This window comes from Plasmodium berghei, assembly GCF_900002375.2.
Source record: "Plasmodium berghei ANKA genome assembly, chromosome: 13".
Classification (NCBI taxonomy): domain Eukaryota; phylum Apicomplexa; class Aconoidasida; order Haemosporida; family Plasmodiidae; genus Plasmodium; species Plasmodium berghei.
The window spans coordinates 747,550-764,308 of NC_036171.2; the positions used below are offsets into that span (position 1 = coordinate 747,550).

Genomic DNA, 16,759 nt, shown 5'->3' on the forward strand with positions numbered 1-16,759 from the left:
TATGTGCATAAAATGAATGACTAGCTATTACGCTGTCTTGAATGTAATAAATTGTCCATTTACAATAGAAAAGTTGAGTTTTTTCAAAATAAGCTTTACATTATGATTAACGAATAACAATTTGATTGGGCAATAATTATCAGTTAAGCATAATTGTATTAATAATATATAGACCATAAGTTTGCATTTTAATTCATCTGCAATAATATATTTATCATTGTTTTTAAGTAAGAATGTATCTAAAAAGCTATTAATAAAATTCGATGGAAAATAGCTATTTCCTCCTGAGGATAATTCAAATGCCATTTTCATTTCTTGTGAGCTATCTTTATATATTAAATGTTTCCATAAATTCCTATCATTAAAAAATATATTAGCTTGCACTGATAAAAAGGAAAGATAAGAATTCAATATAATGAACAAATTAGCAATTTCAGTGATTTTCAGCTTCTTTCGAATTTTAGTCGTTTCTTTCTTTAGTTCTGGATTTTCCCCAGTATTCGTAGGTGCATTTCCATTCTCCACATGTTTATAATACAGCATCGTCTTATAACATATTGGATGTATTTCTTTCTGCACTTTAGTTATATCGAGTTTTCCAGTTAATATGTTTAAAAAAAATGATGTTTTAAATCGCTCGTTTGGATTAATTAACAATAAATGTTTCAAAGGTATTGCTTCTAAAATATCATTATTTGGGTTGGTATAATATTCTGGTAAAAATGTATTTTTTAAATCATTTTTATTTTCGCTTTCAATATTAGTATTTTGTTCGGATTTATTTTTTTTTACACTTTTTAATATTTTTTTTTTTGAAGTAAAATCTTTTTGTGCATCCTGAATATGTTTATCTTCTTCATCTGGCAAAGACATTTTAATACTTTCTCTAAAATTATTAATTTGAATAATATTTAAAATTTGCAAAAATTTAGGATAGGTATACAATACATAGTATAAAAATATATATCTATATTTATGTATAATTTGTTCTATGAATCTACGATTTTCATTATCCCATTTGTAATTTATTAAATAGTCATTTATTTTCAATAATAAATTATCTTCTGTTAAATTGCCTTCTCTTAATATATAACTATTATTCAATATATCGTTCTTAATACATTCTAATAACTTCATATAAATTTCGTTGAGATTAAAATGAATATTTTTTAAGATAAATTTTTTATTTAAATTATATTGCTCATAATAATTGCTTAGCAATAAATTTAATGACACATCATAAATATTTTCATAATACGCATTTATTAATAAACTGTATAAATAATCCCTTATTGATTTCATGTGCTGTTTTTTAAAGTAACTATTTTTATATATATTATTATAATATTGTAGCTTAAATTGAAGTTTATTTATCCATTTGTGAGAATATATTTCATTTTTTACAAATTTTCTATAAAATTCTTTTTTCTTTTCCTTTTTAGAAGTAACTATATATGTGGTTAATTCAGCATAATCGTATATGTCTATACTGTATTTATCTTCCTCTACATTTTCATCGATAACAACAATGTATTCATTGATATTATTAGTACTATTGTTATCATTTGTCTTATCATTGATATTTATGTAATTTTTGTTACCATATTTTTTCTTAACATCTTCGATTACATCATTTACTGTATTTTCGTTATCGTTTACTTTCTTTATGTTTTTTTTAACTTTATTCAAGTAGGTATAATTTTTTTTAACCTCACTGTTTATATTGTTTTTTAAAAATTTTACAGTATTTTTATATGCACTTACATATTCATTATTGCTTATACAATAAACATCTAGGTTTCTATTACCTACATCATTAACATTTATTTTGAATCCTATACAATTTGAATTTATGAGAGGATTTATAATTGTATTGTTTTTTAAATTCATCATTTTAAATTTTTCTACTAAAATTATATTTTTATTTTTCGATGGATCGACAGAATGTTGAATACTTCGCCCTTTTAAATAATTTATTAAATTTTTTGCTTTTCCAGTACTATTTTTTACATAATCATCACTATCATCACTATTTACTACTATAGCTACTTCTTCATTTAAATTTTCTAAATATTTTTGAAATGTATTTGGATGATTATTATATTTACTGTTTTTTTCATTACCACTTTTTTTATTCTTGCTAATATAATAGTAATTATAATTATTATTATTTTCCCAGGTGCATTCACCTATATATGCATCATCAATATTATCCATATTTTTTACATTCATATATAGACTGCTCATTTCTTTCAACGAAACATTATCAAATTTTTTATTCTTTAAATAGGACATTATTTTATGTGTTTTGTTATTTTTATTAACCTCAAATTTGTCACTTTTATGATATGTTATATCTAGGTTATCTGAATCTGAATCTTCTATTTTTTCATCTACTACATTAATATTCGCATTCTTAGACAAATTATAATCTTTATATTGTGATAATCTGGATGTATATAAAATATCATAAAAATTGCAAAATAATTGATCAAAAAATAAATCTTTATTATTTTCGTCATTAATTATTTTATTTCTTAATGCATCAAAAAATGATTCTTTTAATACAATTCCATTATCACTTTTCGAATAGCTAGCTTTACCATTACTAAAATTATCTAATATGCTACTCAATTTGTTTACACTTAAATAACGTTTATTTTTATATTTATTAAAAATTATATTTAATATATTATATCCTTTGCTTCCGTTTTTAATACGTAATAATAAATCATTAAAATTATTTTGGATATATTTTTCATGCATTATATGACAAAATATATTATTTTTTGACACCATATATATACTTTTATCCTTGTGATAAGAAATCTCATAATCTACATTAATTGGTTTTCTCTTTTTTATTTTATTAATAAATATGTTTGTTAATAAATTTCGTTCTTCATCCTTTTTATTATTCATTTTTTTCAAAATTGGCATATAATTTAAATTATGATAAATTATTATATAAAAAAAAATTTGTATTTTTTCTTGGCATATTTTACACGAATTCGCATTCTCACTATCACAAGTGTGAGATTCGAAGAACTTTTCGATATTTTCAATACATAAATTATTGTAATTTAAGTTGCTGACACTGTCTTTGTTTTTTTTTAGCAATTTCTCTATAAACATACTATGATTATTATAAAAGCTATTAATCATTTTATTCCGAATTATTCTATATAATAATCTTTTTTTCTTCTTCTCAACATAGCTTTTATTATTAATATAACTATTAATTATATATAATTCATTAAATAAAGTATTCAATTTATTTAAATCCATACTTTCTAAATATTCATTTATAAAATTTATTTGTAATATTTTTTTTTCTCGATATTTTGCAGTTCTTACTATTTTTATCAAATCTCTAAGATATTCAGGATATCGGTTAAGTAGGTTTATTTTTTTCTTTTCAAAGTTTCTAACAGCTTTTCCTTTTTCTCCTTTTAAGAACAAATTATCCCTATCATATGTCTCTCCATCACCATTCATTTTTTTATTTTCATTTTTATTGCTATTACCATAGTTTGTACTTTTACGTATGCTCCCTTCTATTATAATTTCCTCTTCACTTGATGTGTAAATTTCATGATCATCATCATAATCAAACAAAAATTTATTATTGTATACTAACTTTTTATTATCTATTAAATTGTATAAAATATTGTTACTATTTACATTGCCCACATCATCAATTACATCTTTCGTAGGAGTATTCGTATTTTTTTTTTTAGAGAATGGAAAAAAAGAGTTTGATTTAGAGTTTTTGTTTGCATTTGTATTATTTTGTATATTATTTTTCATTAATATGTCGTTTATTTCTTTATATACTATTAAATATCTTGTAATAATTTCCAAACATTTATCATAAAATACGTCAAAATTACAATTAGTATCATAATTATAAAAAAGGAAATTAAGTTTTTCTTTTATAACATCCTTTGATGCATTTCGATTTCTAATAATATCTTCTTTCAATTTTTTCAAATTTTGTAAATGCGTTTTTAGCGATTCCGCACTATATGTATCTTCATTATCAACAAATGTTATGTTGCTTTTGATTAGTGTTCGCCCACTAGTGACCATAGGCCTACCGAGTCCCCCAGAATTAAATCGGGATTGTTCCATTTTTTCTTCTTGTATGATTGTTTTCCGTAAATTTATTGTATTTTAAATATGTATGTATATATATATATATATATATATATATATTTGTATACCCCTTGGAAACTCTACCTTTAATTTGTATTATTATGTTTTTGCTTTTTTTTTGTTTATTTTGTTTTTTTTCCTTCTTAGTGTTTCCTTTAATACTTCCTCTGCATAGTCATATTTATTAAAATCATTTTAATTTTTAATATTTTCCTTTTTTATAGAATTTCTTCTTTTTTTTCCTCTTAAACCACTATAAACTATTTAAAGGCTATACGCTATTTTATTTATTGCAGTTAATGATTTTTAATGCTTTTTTTTGAAATTACTCCATGAATTTGTTTAGTTATTCATACTATAACTGAGTATGTTTCCTATATAGAACATCGTTTTATTTTTTTTCCGTGTTTTTTATATTTTTTAATAATATAATATGTTAATTATAAAATTGGTATTTCGCGCATTTATTTTTTTCATATAAATTTTACTTATTTTTAGCCGTTGTATATATATATTTTTTTTGATGTATTTTACTGTTATATATTTTATAATAACATATTTTTTTTAAATGCAGTACAAGAAATTTATAAATTGTAAACAATTATGGCATAAACATGAATTTTATTAAATTCACATTTTTTGTTCTTTTAATAGGTATATTATATTTTACAATTTAAAATTATATATATAATGTTGCAATATTTTGGTTTATAATAATCTCAGTTTTTATTTTTTTGGGAGTGTTTTAGTTCTATTAATACTATAATAATATGACTTTACATATAGTGGCATACTTATGCAAATTCAAAATTGACTTATGGTATAGGATCAATATTTACTCCACTTAAAATAATAATAACATATAAAACGCTACTTGAATTTCTTGCTCCATAACTATACAATAGTGATAAATTATATATTAGTAAAAAATGAAAGATTTAATTTGCCTATGTTTTCCTTTTTATGGAAAATAATATAAATACTAGACTTATAAATTAAAATAAGCTTATTATTTTTTTTACAAATACATGATTTAAATTTTAGTATTTATCTGTATTTTCATTCTTATTGCGTATATATTTTATATTCTCTTATATATGGAATATAAATTATATGTTTCATTCTTCCTACACACATATATATATACTTTCTCTTTTTCTCATTGTATATAAAGCATATTAATAAAAAATTGGCATATTAAAATAATCGCTTATATGATAGATTATCACAAAATAAATACCAAAAAATATATAAACATAGGAGGAAAAATATATAGGGATAAATTGTATAAGACATGTTATAAATAGGAAAGGGGCATGTAATATATACGTTCATATAATGTTCTCGGTGAATATCATATAACTAGTTTGGGTTATAAGTTTACTAGCATATCAATATAATTTTTGTTGCTTCACATGTTCACACTTAAAATTTGTTTATTTTGTGTTTCGTTCATTTAATTGTTTTTTTCGAAGCATTATGAATTTAAAGATATAATTTATTTGCACAAAATATAAACCCGCAGCCGCAATACAAAAAAATGTATATTATCCCAAAAAACATAATATCCTTTCAAAAAATTAATTAAAAAATTATATGGTTTCACTAGATATTTAAAATTTCTATTTTATTTTGTTCTAAATTTGTACTAATTGCGCATGCTCAAATGCTTATTGGATCAGACAGAATAATTTGTATATTAAAATAAAATTTTCCGAAAACCCAAAACATAATAGTAATTAAAATATCATATTAAGGAAAGGAACTTGACAATTCATATTTCTTCAAAATTGTTGTTCATTTATTTGGTATTCGATATGCGTATGTATAAATAAATATATTTTTTAATGGTATTCTTTCCCTTATTATATCAAATTTGGAGGAAAATAAGTATAAATTTATCTCATAAATATTACACATTCACATATATATAAATGCATGCTTGGATGATCGTAAAATTGAAAAACCTTGCAACTTTATTATCACACTTTAGAAAGTTGTAAAATATGATAAATATTGGCAATGCTATTAAAAAGACACATTTGCCTAAGAAAGAAAAAAAACGTGTCTCTAAAATTTTGCTAAGTAAAAATAGAATAGAAAATAATATTTTTTGTAGGAACAATAAACTTGAAAAAGACCACCTAGAAATAAAGAATACAAATAGAAATATAGAATATCAATTTCAACCTGTAAAAACTAATAAAACATATAGTATTAATAAAAAGGTTATAAGTAATAAAATAAACAATGAAGAGTTGTATATAAAAAAAGAAGGCCACGCAACCTTTCACATGAATACTGACATAAGAGAAAAAGATATAAATAATATATTGATGCATTCTAATGTTACTACAACAAATTTTAACAGTGACCCTATTACTAGTACCTCCCAAAAATGCTCGTCTAAAAAAAGAATATGTAAACATGCTCCTATAAATAAAAAATTAGATTCCAATAAAGAAAATTTCGAATCATATACAAATAATGCACAAGGCGATTTTGGAAACTTTCCCCGATTTTTAAGAAAATTTGAAAAAATAAAAAGAAATCCCCCAATTGAACATAGTAATGTGCATAAAAACGTAGGAAAAGGTAAAAAAAATGAAATTTATAAGACCACCAAAAATTATGAAAGCTTACAAAATAATACCAATAGAAAAATTTATCAAAATTGTAAAAACCATTATATAGGAGGCATTTTTAATAAAATCGAAAAATTAAAAAGGGATAACTATCCTATTATGGCACCATCAAATTTTAAAAATAAAAATAAATTAATCAGCAATCATTCATTAAAATATGAATATACCAAGGAATGGAATGAGGAAGAAAATAAAAATAATGATAATGCACAAGGGGATGAATTTAAAAAAGAAGAAAAAAATAGTTCTAATAAAGATGCTTATTCAAGATATATAAAGAAAAAAAAATGGATTAATTCAGATACTATTGAAAGAATTATATCCAAAAATAGCCAACCTGATGAACAGGTAAAAAGAAATCCAAACGAAAATATTCCCAAAAATGATATTCCAATAATAGAAGTTTCACAATGGAAAGTATTTCCTGATGTTATATCCCAATTGGGTGCACCTCTCATAGAAGCATCTAATTTTGAAGCACCATTACACAAGCCAACAAAATGTGCTGCTTCTTCCAACTTTTCATACAAGTTATCAGAAAATTTTTCAGGCACACTTTCAACAAAATTAGAATGGGATGAAAATGAAATTTTGAAAAATGGGAAAACTAAGAAAAAAAAAAACGAATTAGACGGGGTTGAAGAACATGATTATACAATTCGAAATACCTCGATCACACCTGCGTATAAACAATATAAAATAATAATCATAAAAAGCAATAACATAGAAGTAGGGAACTACATAATAATAAAAAATATAGGGAAAGGTACGTTTGGAAAGGTGTGTCTAGGAATGCATACATATACATACGAAATAGTTGCAATAAAAATATTAAATAAGAAAAAATTATTACGTATAATTAGTTATGATAAAATATTAAGGGAAATAAAAATCCATAAAAAAATAGATCATAATCATATATGTCGTTTTTATGAAGTACATGAAAATAAAAATAATATATATATGATATTAGAATATTTAGGAAATGGAGATTTATTAACATATATATGTAAAAATAGTAATATAAATGAAAACATTGCGAAAAGGATATTATACCAATTAATAAGTGCTATAGAATATTTACATAAAATAAATATAGTACATAGAGATTTAAAACCAGAAAATATATTACTGGATCATAATAATAATATTAAATTAATTGATTTTGGTTTGTCAACAATATATAGTAAAAATAATTTTTTACAAACATCATGTGGATCCCCTTTTTATACACCTCCAGAAATACTGTTAGGAAAGAAATACAATCCTGAATTAACAGATGTCTGGTCTTTAGGTATAATCCTTTTTTTATTACTCAATAAAAAATTGCCATTTAATCATAATGACATAAATAAATTATTTCAACAAATTATAAAAGGATTAATGCAATTCGAACCCCATGTGTCCATAAACGCAAAAAACCTTATTCAAAATATGCTCAATGTAAATTGTAAAAATAGATATAATTTAAATCAGATCAAAAATCATATATGGTTTTCTAACTATAATGCTAAAAAGGATGTATACTTAAATTGTCATCAAGTATGCAATTTAATGGATTGTAATACTTGCATATATATACATATAATTAAAACCAGTAAATATTATAACAATTTTTTAATTAATAGAATAAATAAAATATACAACATAGATAAAACTATGATATTAAAAGAATTAAAAAATGAAGAACAAAATTGTATTAAAACAACATACTATCTTTTGCTGAACAAAATGGTTAAGATTTTATCAAAAACTAATTACTTATATTCGCATTATATTTTTATAAAAAAAGAAACAGATTCAGAAATCTTAATTTCTGATGATGATTCTCGATCTATTAGTTTAAAGGATAATCATGGATCCTCTAATTTTACACCATTTAATAATTTAGGAATTTTCAATTTTTTGGATCTTTCAAAAATTCAAAACCATGCACCAAAAGAATACCATGCTAATCGAATGAAAAATCGAAACAATGGAATTAGTGAAGATATAGAACAAATTAATACACACAATTTATTACTATTGCAACGAAAAGAAAAGTATAATATATTTCATATAAATAAAACACAAGTATCAACAAATTGTTACCATTACAAACAACCAAAATGTAGATTAATTAAAAATCAAAGAAAAGACTCGTTATTTTCTGACAAACGAGGTAGTATCAACAATCCTAAAAAATGTATCATTAACCCTGATAAAGTGCTTAAAGAAAATATAGATAAAAAGAAAATTAACAAAATATAACATTACACACTTCTTTTTTTGGGTTCTAAAATTAGCAAGCATGTGAAATTATTAAATAAAACTATAACACAAGATTAAATTTTCCCATATTAAACAAAATTTATATATTTTTCACTATTAATCCAATGATCACATTTTTAGAATTAATAGAAATTATATATTTCTTAAACATGCAAATCAATAGTAATATAAGTTTTCCTTTTTAATAGACCATACCAATATGCATATGACTATCTTCTCTCATTGGAATATACAAAAAAAACAATAGATAGCGCAGATTATAATAATTATATGTTTTTTGTTCACTTTTTGACATAAATATTCAACATGATAATATGTTCATAAATATTTCATTCGTTTTTTCATTATTATTATTATTATTGTAATTATTTGTATACAAGTCATATGAATAAAATTTAGACGCATTATTTGTAATATTATTTATTCGTTTATATATACTTTTTTCTATATTAATCATTTGATTTTTTTTACATTGTTCATTCCTCTAATATCCAATAAATAGTAACATATAACCACATTTCCAATATCAATCAAAATTACTAATACAAATATATGCTTATAATAGTAGCATTAAAAAAATGTATATACTAAAATATTATTAGGTTAAAATGTTAAAATTCTAATATATAAAGGCATCAGTTTATTTCTAATATTTAACAAAGCTGTATGAAGTATTATAAAATTAGCGCAAACAGAAACCCCAAAACAATGTTAATTTTGGATATCATAAAATTATAATATATATGACCGTAAATGTGAAAATAGATATTACACATAAGGGCTGAATTGAATTAAAAATAAAAAATATAGGAATTACATAATATTAATATAAAACTGCTTTTATATCCATTAGGAAATAAAAATATTAGATACGTATATATATTCTTGGTATTTTTTGTGTTTAATAAGATCCGCCCCCTTTATTCTCGATATTTAAAATTGCTTTTCAAGTAAATGCTAAAAATATTCCATTCATATATTATTATAAAGTCATATAAACTATATATGTTTTACATATAGAAAATACCACATTTCTATTAGAATTTCTATTATCAATATTATATATAATATCCATGGCATACATTGTGCTCCGTTATGTAATAAGTACATATATCTTTTCCTAAAAATATTTAATTTAAAAAAAGCAGCAATTAAATAGTTATTATATAGGCAATATCATAATTATTATATCTTCATTATTTTTTTTTATATAACATTTTACTAAACTTATAATTTATTCGTCCCTTAAATTCTCCCTTTCGATCTCTATTATACCTACTATTACATAATAGGATATATGCATTATTATTTTTTTTTCGTATAGAGAGAAATTACGCCTTTTAGATTTAAAAAAAAGGAAAATATTTATATAGTAAAAAAGGTTTTATGTAAAATTAGGAATATATTTTTTTTTAATTATTACAAATAATTATTTGCTATACATATTTAATTATATATATGATATAATAAATATGGAAAAATAATTACGATAGAATTATAAATATATGTTTATTCAGTATGTTTATATATAAAATTTGAAAAAGAATAATATATATTTAAGTATATGCAAAAGGGTTTAGTGTGGGCTATACAAAAAAGGTTTAAAAACCACATAAAATATAATTCGTATATGTATATAATATATGCCCATATGTAATAATGTATATACATAATTTAATTTTTTTCATAGTTTTGCTTTTAAAAAATTAATTTATAGTTTTTATATATATATATATTTTTTTTTTAAATATGCGTATAAATTCGCTTATATATGCAAACTTGTTGCTTACGGCCATCCATGCAAACTTCTTTAGCAAAGGAAATAAGGCAAATTACGTTTCAGCTTATATAAATTCATTCCACCATATTAATAATAATAACAATAATGATAATAAGATAAATATCGAAGATAATAACAAAATAAATGATACTAACACAGGAAAACGTCAAGACCAATTAAATAATTTTTTTACTAGGAGGTTTTATACTTTTCATAACAAAAATCAATATTTAAGAGAAGAAAAGAGAAACTCAAAAGAAGTTAATTTAACCAACAACAATACCAATAGCTACAATATGGAATCTTCAAATGAGCAAAACAACCAAATGATGGGTGGGGATTCGTATAAAGAGAGACTTCAAAATTTAAAAAAATATATGGCTGAACATAATATTGATGTTTACATCATAATAAATAGTGACGCACACAATTCTGAAATTATAAATGATCAAGATAAAAAAATTTATTATTTAACTAATTATAGTGGTGCTGATGGAATATTAATATTAACAAAAGATGCACAAATAATATATGTAAATGCTTTATATGAATTACAAGCTAATAAAGAATTAGATACAAAATTCTTTACTCTTAAAGTTGGTAGAATAACAAATAGAGATGAAATTTTTCAAACAATCGCCGATCTTAAATTTAATACTATTGCTTTTGATGGAAAAAATACAAGTGTTTCTTTTTATGAAAAATTAAAAGATAAAATAAAAATTCAATTCCCCGATAAAAAAATCCAAGAAAAATTCATATATAAAAACTCTATTAATCAAGTTGTTAAAGATAATAATATTAATTTATATGTATTAGAATCACCATTAGTTACTGTACCAAACAGTGATGTAAATAAAAAACCGATATTTATATATAGCAGAGAATTTGGTGGCTCTTGTGCTGCACAAAAAATTCAAGAATCTTTTGATTTTTTCATCGAGAACCCTGATGTAGATTCTTTGTTACTTTCTGAACTTGATGAAATAGCTTATTTGCTTAATTTAAGAGGTTATGACTACAAATATTCTCCATTATTTTATTCCTATGTATATCTTAAATATAATAGAGATAAAGGAATAATTGATGACATAATTTTATTCACTAAAGTTGAAAATGTTCAAAAAAATGTATTAGCTCATTTAGAAAGAATACATGTAAAACTTATGGATTATGACTCCGTTGTTTCATATTTAACAAATAATGTTTCATCCAAAAGCGAAAACACCAAAAATAATAATGGAAAAAATATTATCCTAGGAAGCGTACATGAAAATCGCAGTCCACGTTATGATATATCTCTAAGCCCGCATATCAACTTAATGATATACATGCTTTTTAACAAAGAAAAGGTTTTATTGAAAAAATCACCAATTGCAGATATGAAAGCAGTTAAAAATTATGTAGAAATTGACAGTATTAAAGAAGCTCATGTTTTAGACGGTTTAGCTTTATTGCAATTTTTCCATTGGTGTGAAGAAAAAAGAAAAACTAAAGAATTATTTAAGGAAACAGAAATATCTTTAAGAGACAAAATCGACTATTTTAGATCAACCAAAAAAAATTTTATATTCCCATCTTTCTCAACTATATCAGCTATAGGCCCCAATTCTGCTGTTATTCATTATGAATCGACAGAAGATACTAATGCTAAAATAACACCAAATATTTATTTACTAGATTCTGGAGGACAATATTTACATGGAACAACAGACGTAACAAGAACAACCCATTTTGGTGAGCCAACTCCTGAAGAAAAAAAATTATATACCTTAGTTTTAAAAGGCCATTTAAGTTTAAGAAAAGTTATCTTTGCTAGTTATACCAATTCAATGGCTTTAGATTTCTTAGCACGCCAACCATTATTCAATAATTTTCTAGATTATAATCACGGAACTGGTCATGGCGTTGGTACATGCTTAAATGTACATGAAGGTGGATGTTCTATTTCTCCAGCTACTGGAACACCATTAAAAGAAAATATGGTACTTTCTAATGAGCCAGGTTATTATTGGGCAGACCATTTTGGTATTAGAATCGAAAACATGCAATATGTAGTCACTAAAAAACAAACGAATGACGCTAAATTTTTAACTTTTAATGATTTAACCCTTTACCCATATGAAAAAAAATTATTAGACTATTATCTATTAACCCCTGAAGAAATTGCAGATATTAACGAATACCACCAAACTATTAGAAACACTTTATTACCAAGAATTAAGGAAAATCCATCAGACTATGCTAAAGGAATAGATCAATATTTGATGGATATAACCGAACCAATTCACACTAAGTAGTAGAATTTTGTATATATGTATTTAGTTGAGTCTATTCGCTACATATGTGCACTTTCCCCCCTATATTTCTACTAATTGTGTTTATAATTTTTGTATGTGCCCATTTATTATATGTGTGTTTTAATTCAAGTGAAATATATGTTGTGTTATTATATGCCTGATTATATTGGTACAGAAATAAGTATAAGTTATATATATGTGGGTACTATTTTTTTTTCCCTATTTTTTAAATTTTGGGTTTTAAATATTCTTATGTTTTTTATGATCAAAATAAGGGATTTATATGATTGTACCGTAAAACATATAATTGCTAAAGTTATAATTCAAAATAATTTTTTTTGCCAATCAAAATAAGAGATATATGCATTATTAAAAAAGCGCAAAGCAGCCATATATCCATAAAATTAGAATGTTTAATTTGGTATTTACAATCATAAGCAATATATATAAGAAAGTATTTAAAAAATAAATTATAAACAAATCTTTAATTCTTAATTGTGCTAATTATATATACATTTTATATGGTTTCTTCTTTGTCTAGTTTTGGATTTATTCAAATTGTTTTTTATTTTTTTATAAATTATGGGAAAATAATTAATACATGCATATATATATTAACAAAAGATGAAAAAGGGACAATGACTCCTTAACGCATTTATACATATTTTTTTCCATATATTTTTTTTTAAATAACTAAAATATCAATTATATATATTTAAAAAAGCAGTAAAAATATGTAACAATTTTATAGGATGCTAATTTTTTTGTGCAAGGAATATATACATATATAATTTTTTTTAATCTTCGAATTATTTGAGATTCCTTTTATAAATTATGATGTATATTTATGCAAATTTATATTTTTTATTAAATGTATATTGTTATTATATAAAAAAATAAATGTACATAATATTATATAACTAAATTAATGCTTTGTTTGATAATTTTACCGTTTTACGTCTTAAGCTCAAAAATATTTATGTACAAATATATATAATAAATATAATATTTTTTTTTTCACTATTCATATTACTATAAATTTGTTCAATCATAAATAAATAGCAAAAGAGAAAATAAAGCAAAATGATAAAAAAAACAAAGCTCGAATTTATTGGCAAATTGTTTTTTAACGAAAAATTATAAATATAACTTTTTTAAACGCATACAAAATATATACATATATAAGCTTATATATTTTTTATATCAATTCAAATATATACAAGGATTATTTTCAATTTGTTTGGATATTTTTCATATTTTTTTTGTTTGTAAAAAATGAATAGAAGATTGCTTAATCAGTGCTTTCAAAGGAGTAGAAGATGTTCATATATGAATGTCTTAAAAATAAATAACACAAATAATGGCTATCATTTACATTGCCGTAATTACAGTGATAATGTAAAAGACCATTTTAATAAACCACGAAATGTTGGGTCATTTGATAAAAATGAAAAAAATGTCGGAACATCGATTGTTGGTAAAGCTTCATGCGGTGATGTTATAAAGTTGCAATTAAAAATTGAGGATAACGTGATAAAAGATGCTCGTTTTATGGCATTTGGATGTGGGTCAGCTATTGCTAGTAGTTCATATGCAACTGAATTGATAAAAGGGAAAACAATTGATGAAGCTTTAAAAATTAAAAATAATGATATTGCTTCTCACTTGAATTTACCACCCGTTAAAATTCACTGTAGTTTATTAGCCGAGGATGCTATAAAGCACGCCATTAAAAATTATAGAGAAAAGGTTATAAATTGAAAATACCAAATATGAAATGAAGTAAATTGAATTAAGTGTCAAGATTCAACATATTAATATAAAATTAATGAATCAGTCAATATGTAACAAGATTGAGGAAATATAAGTTCATGGTATTTCCCGTTTTCTTATACCCATAAAATCAATCATTCCCCTTACAGAAATTAAAACTTAATTTGAAATAATTCCTCGCAGGAGATAAAAATAGCAAGATTCTTCACTATAAACAGGTATGCACATATATATAATAATAAAAGACAGAATGAGAAATAAAATACTATTGACCAAAAATTATGAACAAACCGGAAATTGGACACAATAATATTTATATTTTTGTTTTTATCTTTTAATTGATATTTATATAACACTATGAAAAAGTATTATAGCAGTTTCTTCATTTTTTTATTATTTTACTTTTTTTTATGACATTTGTATGATCATATAATATACCATGTATATCCTCATTATACAAGGGATATCTCTATTAACAATTTTTTTATGTACCATATATAATTAGAAAAATTTGAAATAATAATTATAGCCTACTATTTTTTATTAATTCTTTTTCTACTTTTACCTTTACAAAATGTATAATATTAACTTTTAAAACAATATTTTAATAAAATAAAAAAAAATTTTAGTTTAAATGGTGAAATATATCACAAAAAATGTATTAAATATGCAAATTGGAGAACTCTTTAAGGCACATATGTTTAAGCTAAGTAAATATAATAAAAAAAATTGAATATACATAATGTATATGCAATAACTAAACAAAGAAAAAGGACAAAACAAAAATTTTAACATGGATATATATATGCACAACTTTCTATGTTATGCATTGGATACTACAAATACTATAGCAGTAGAAAGAATATGCACTACTATATAATACTTAGACACGTCGTCGCTTTCGAGGTTTTGATGCATTTAATCCACATTTTGGTAACCGGGGTTCATGGATTATTTCCGTTATGTTTAGGTTGTTTGCATACATAGCTTGTAAAACTGTTTCAACTCTCATGATTCTTCTAAATTTAATATCAATCGAAAAAATTCCAAGCCTTTTGCACTTTTTAGCAATGTTCTCTCCTATCCTATAAGCACATCTTTCACTTTGTTGTAAAGTTTTAGTAAATCCAACATTTCCAGCAAAAGAATTAAATATTGTTTTATAATTTTTACTTTTATTTAAAACTTGTATATGCACATTATTTTTAGATGTCGTAATAACAGCTCGAAATGAATCAGTTGGCTCTATTATTAAATTATTTTTATCTCTATCTATATTATGAAATTCTTCTCTATTACCAAATAATTTATATCTTCTTTTATGGCCTTGGCAATTTTTAAGGGTTTCTCTTGTTATATTTTTTTTTTTTTTATCTTGTTTTTTTACAACTTCCTTCAAATTTGTAATAGCATTTACTGCTTCTTCTGACAAGGTTGTAAAATTTCTATATCTATCATTATTTGCTTTTAAATCGTTCATAAAGCATTTTCCTCTTATTACATTTTCTTTTTGTATTATAAAAGCTTTGAAAAGTTCATTTCTCAAAAATATTTTCTTATTAAATTGTATCATAGAGCCAAGCATTGTATATTTAAGGCATCGTTATTTTTATTTTTTATATCTAAAATATTAATTGTATACACAAAAAAAAATATATTGTAGATATGCATATAGTATATTATACATGCATATGTATAAATATGTACATCAAATAATATGCTATTCGATATTGACATATTTTCTATTTACTTAAATTTCGATTTTTTATCATTTATAAATGGTAAGAATATATATCACTTTCTTCTTTTCTTTTTGTACGTATATTTTGCAT

At 22.8% G+C, this 16,759-nt stretch overlaps 5 protein-coding genes across 5 annotated transcripts; 3 read left to right on the forward strand and 2 right to left on the reverse strand.

Annotated features, from left to right (window-relative positions):
- Positions 1-27: 27 nt before the first annotated feature.
- Positions 28-4,134, reverse strand: PBANKA_1317900 (conserved Plasmodium protein, unknown function; the record flags this gene model as incomplete). The annotated part of the gene is made up of 1 exon (XM_034566767.1): positions 28-4,134. The coding sequence occupies one exon, from the start codon at positions 4,132-4,134 to the stop codon at positions 28-30; it is 4,107 nt and encodes a 1,368-aa protein (XP_034423331.1).
- A 2,030-nt stretch (positions 4,135-6,164) lies between these two features.
- PBANKA_1318000 (SNF1-related serine/threonine protein kinase KIN) lies at positions 6,165-9,053 on the forward strand (the record flags this gene model as incomplete). The annotated part of the gene is made up of 1 exon (XM_034566768.1): positions 6,165-9,053. One exon carries the CDS (start codon positions 6,165-6,167, stop codon positions 9,051-9,053), a length of 2,889 nt encoding a protein of 962 aa, XP_034423332.1.
- Positions 9,054-10,823: 1,770 nt separating this feature from the next.
- Positions 10,824-13,154, forward strand: PBANKA_1318100 (aminopeptidase P, putative; the record flags this gene model as incomplete). The annotated part of the gene is made up of 1 exon (XM_034566769.1): positions 10,824-13,154. The coding sequence occupies one exon, from the start codon at positions 10,824-10,826 to the stop codon at positions 13,152-13,154; it is 2,331 nt and encodes a 776-aa protein (XP_034423333.1).
- A 1,275-nt stretch (positions 13,155-14,429) lies between these two features.
- PBANKA_1318200 (iron sulfur cluster assembly protein, putative) lies at positions 14,430-14,915 on the forward strand (the record flags this gene model as incomplete). The annotated part of the gene is made up of 1 exon (XM_034566770.1): positions 14,430-14,915. The coding sequence occupies one exon, from the start codon at positions 14,430-14,432 to the stop codon at positions 14,913-14,915; it is 486 nt and encodes a 161-aa protein (XP_034423334.1).
- Positions 14,916-15,810: 895 nt separating this feature from the next.
- PBANKA_1318300 (mitochondrial ribosomal protein S11 precursor, putative) lies at positions 15,811-16,512 on the reverse strand (the record flags this gene model as incomplete). The annotated part of the gene is made up of 1 exon (XM_034566771.1): positions 15,811-16,512. The coding sequence occupies one exon, from the start codon at positions 16,510-16,512 to the stop codon at positions 15,811-15,813; it is 702 nt and encodes a 233-aa protein (XP_034423335.1).
- Positions 16,513-16,759: the final 247 nt, after the last annotated feature.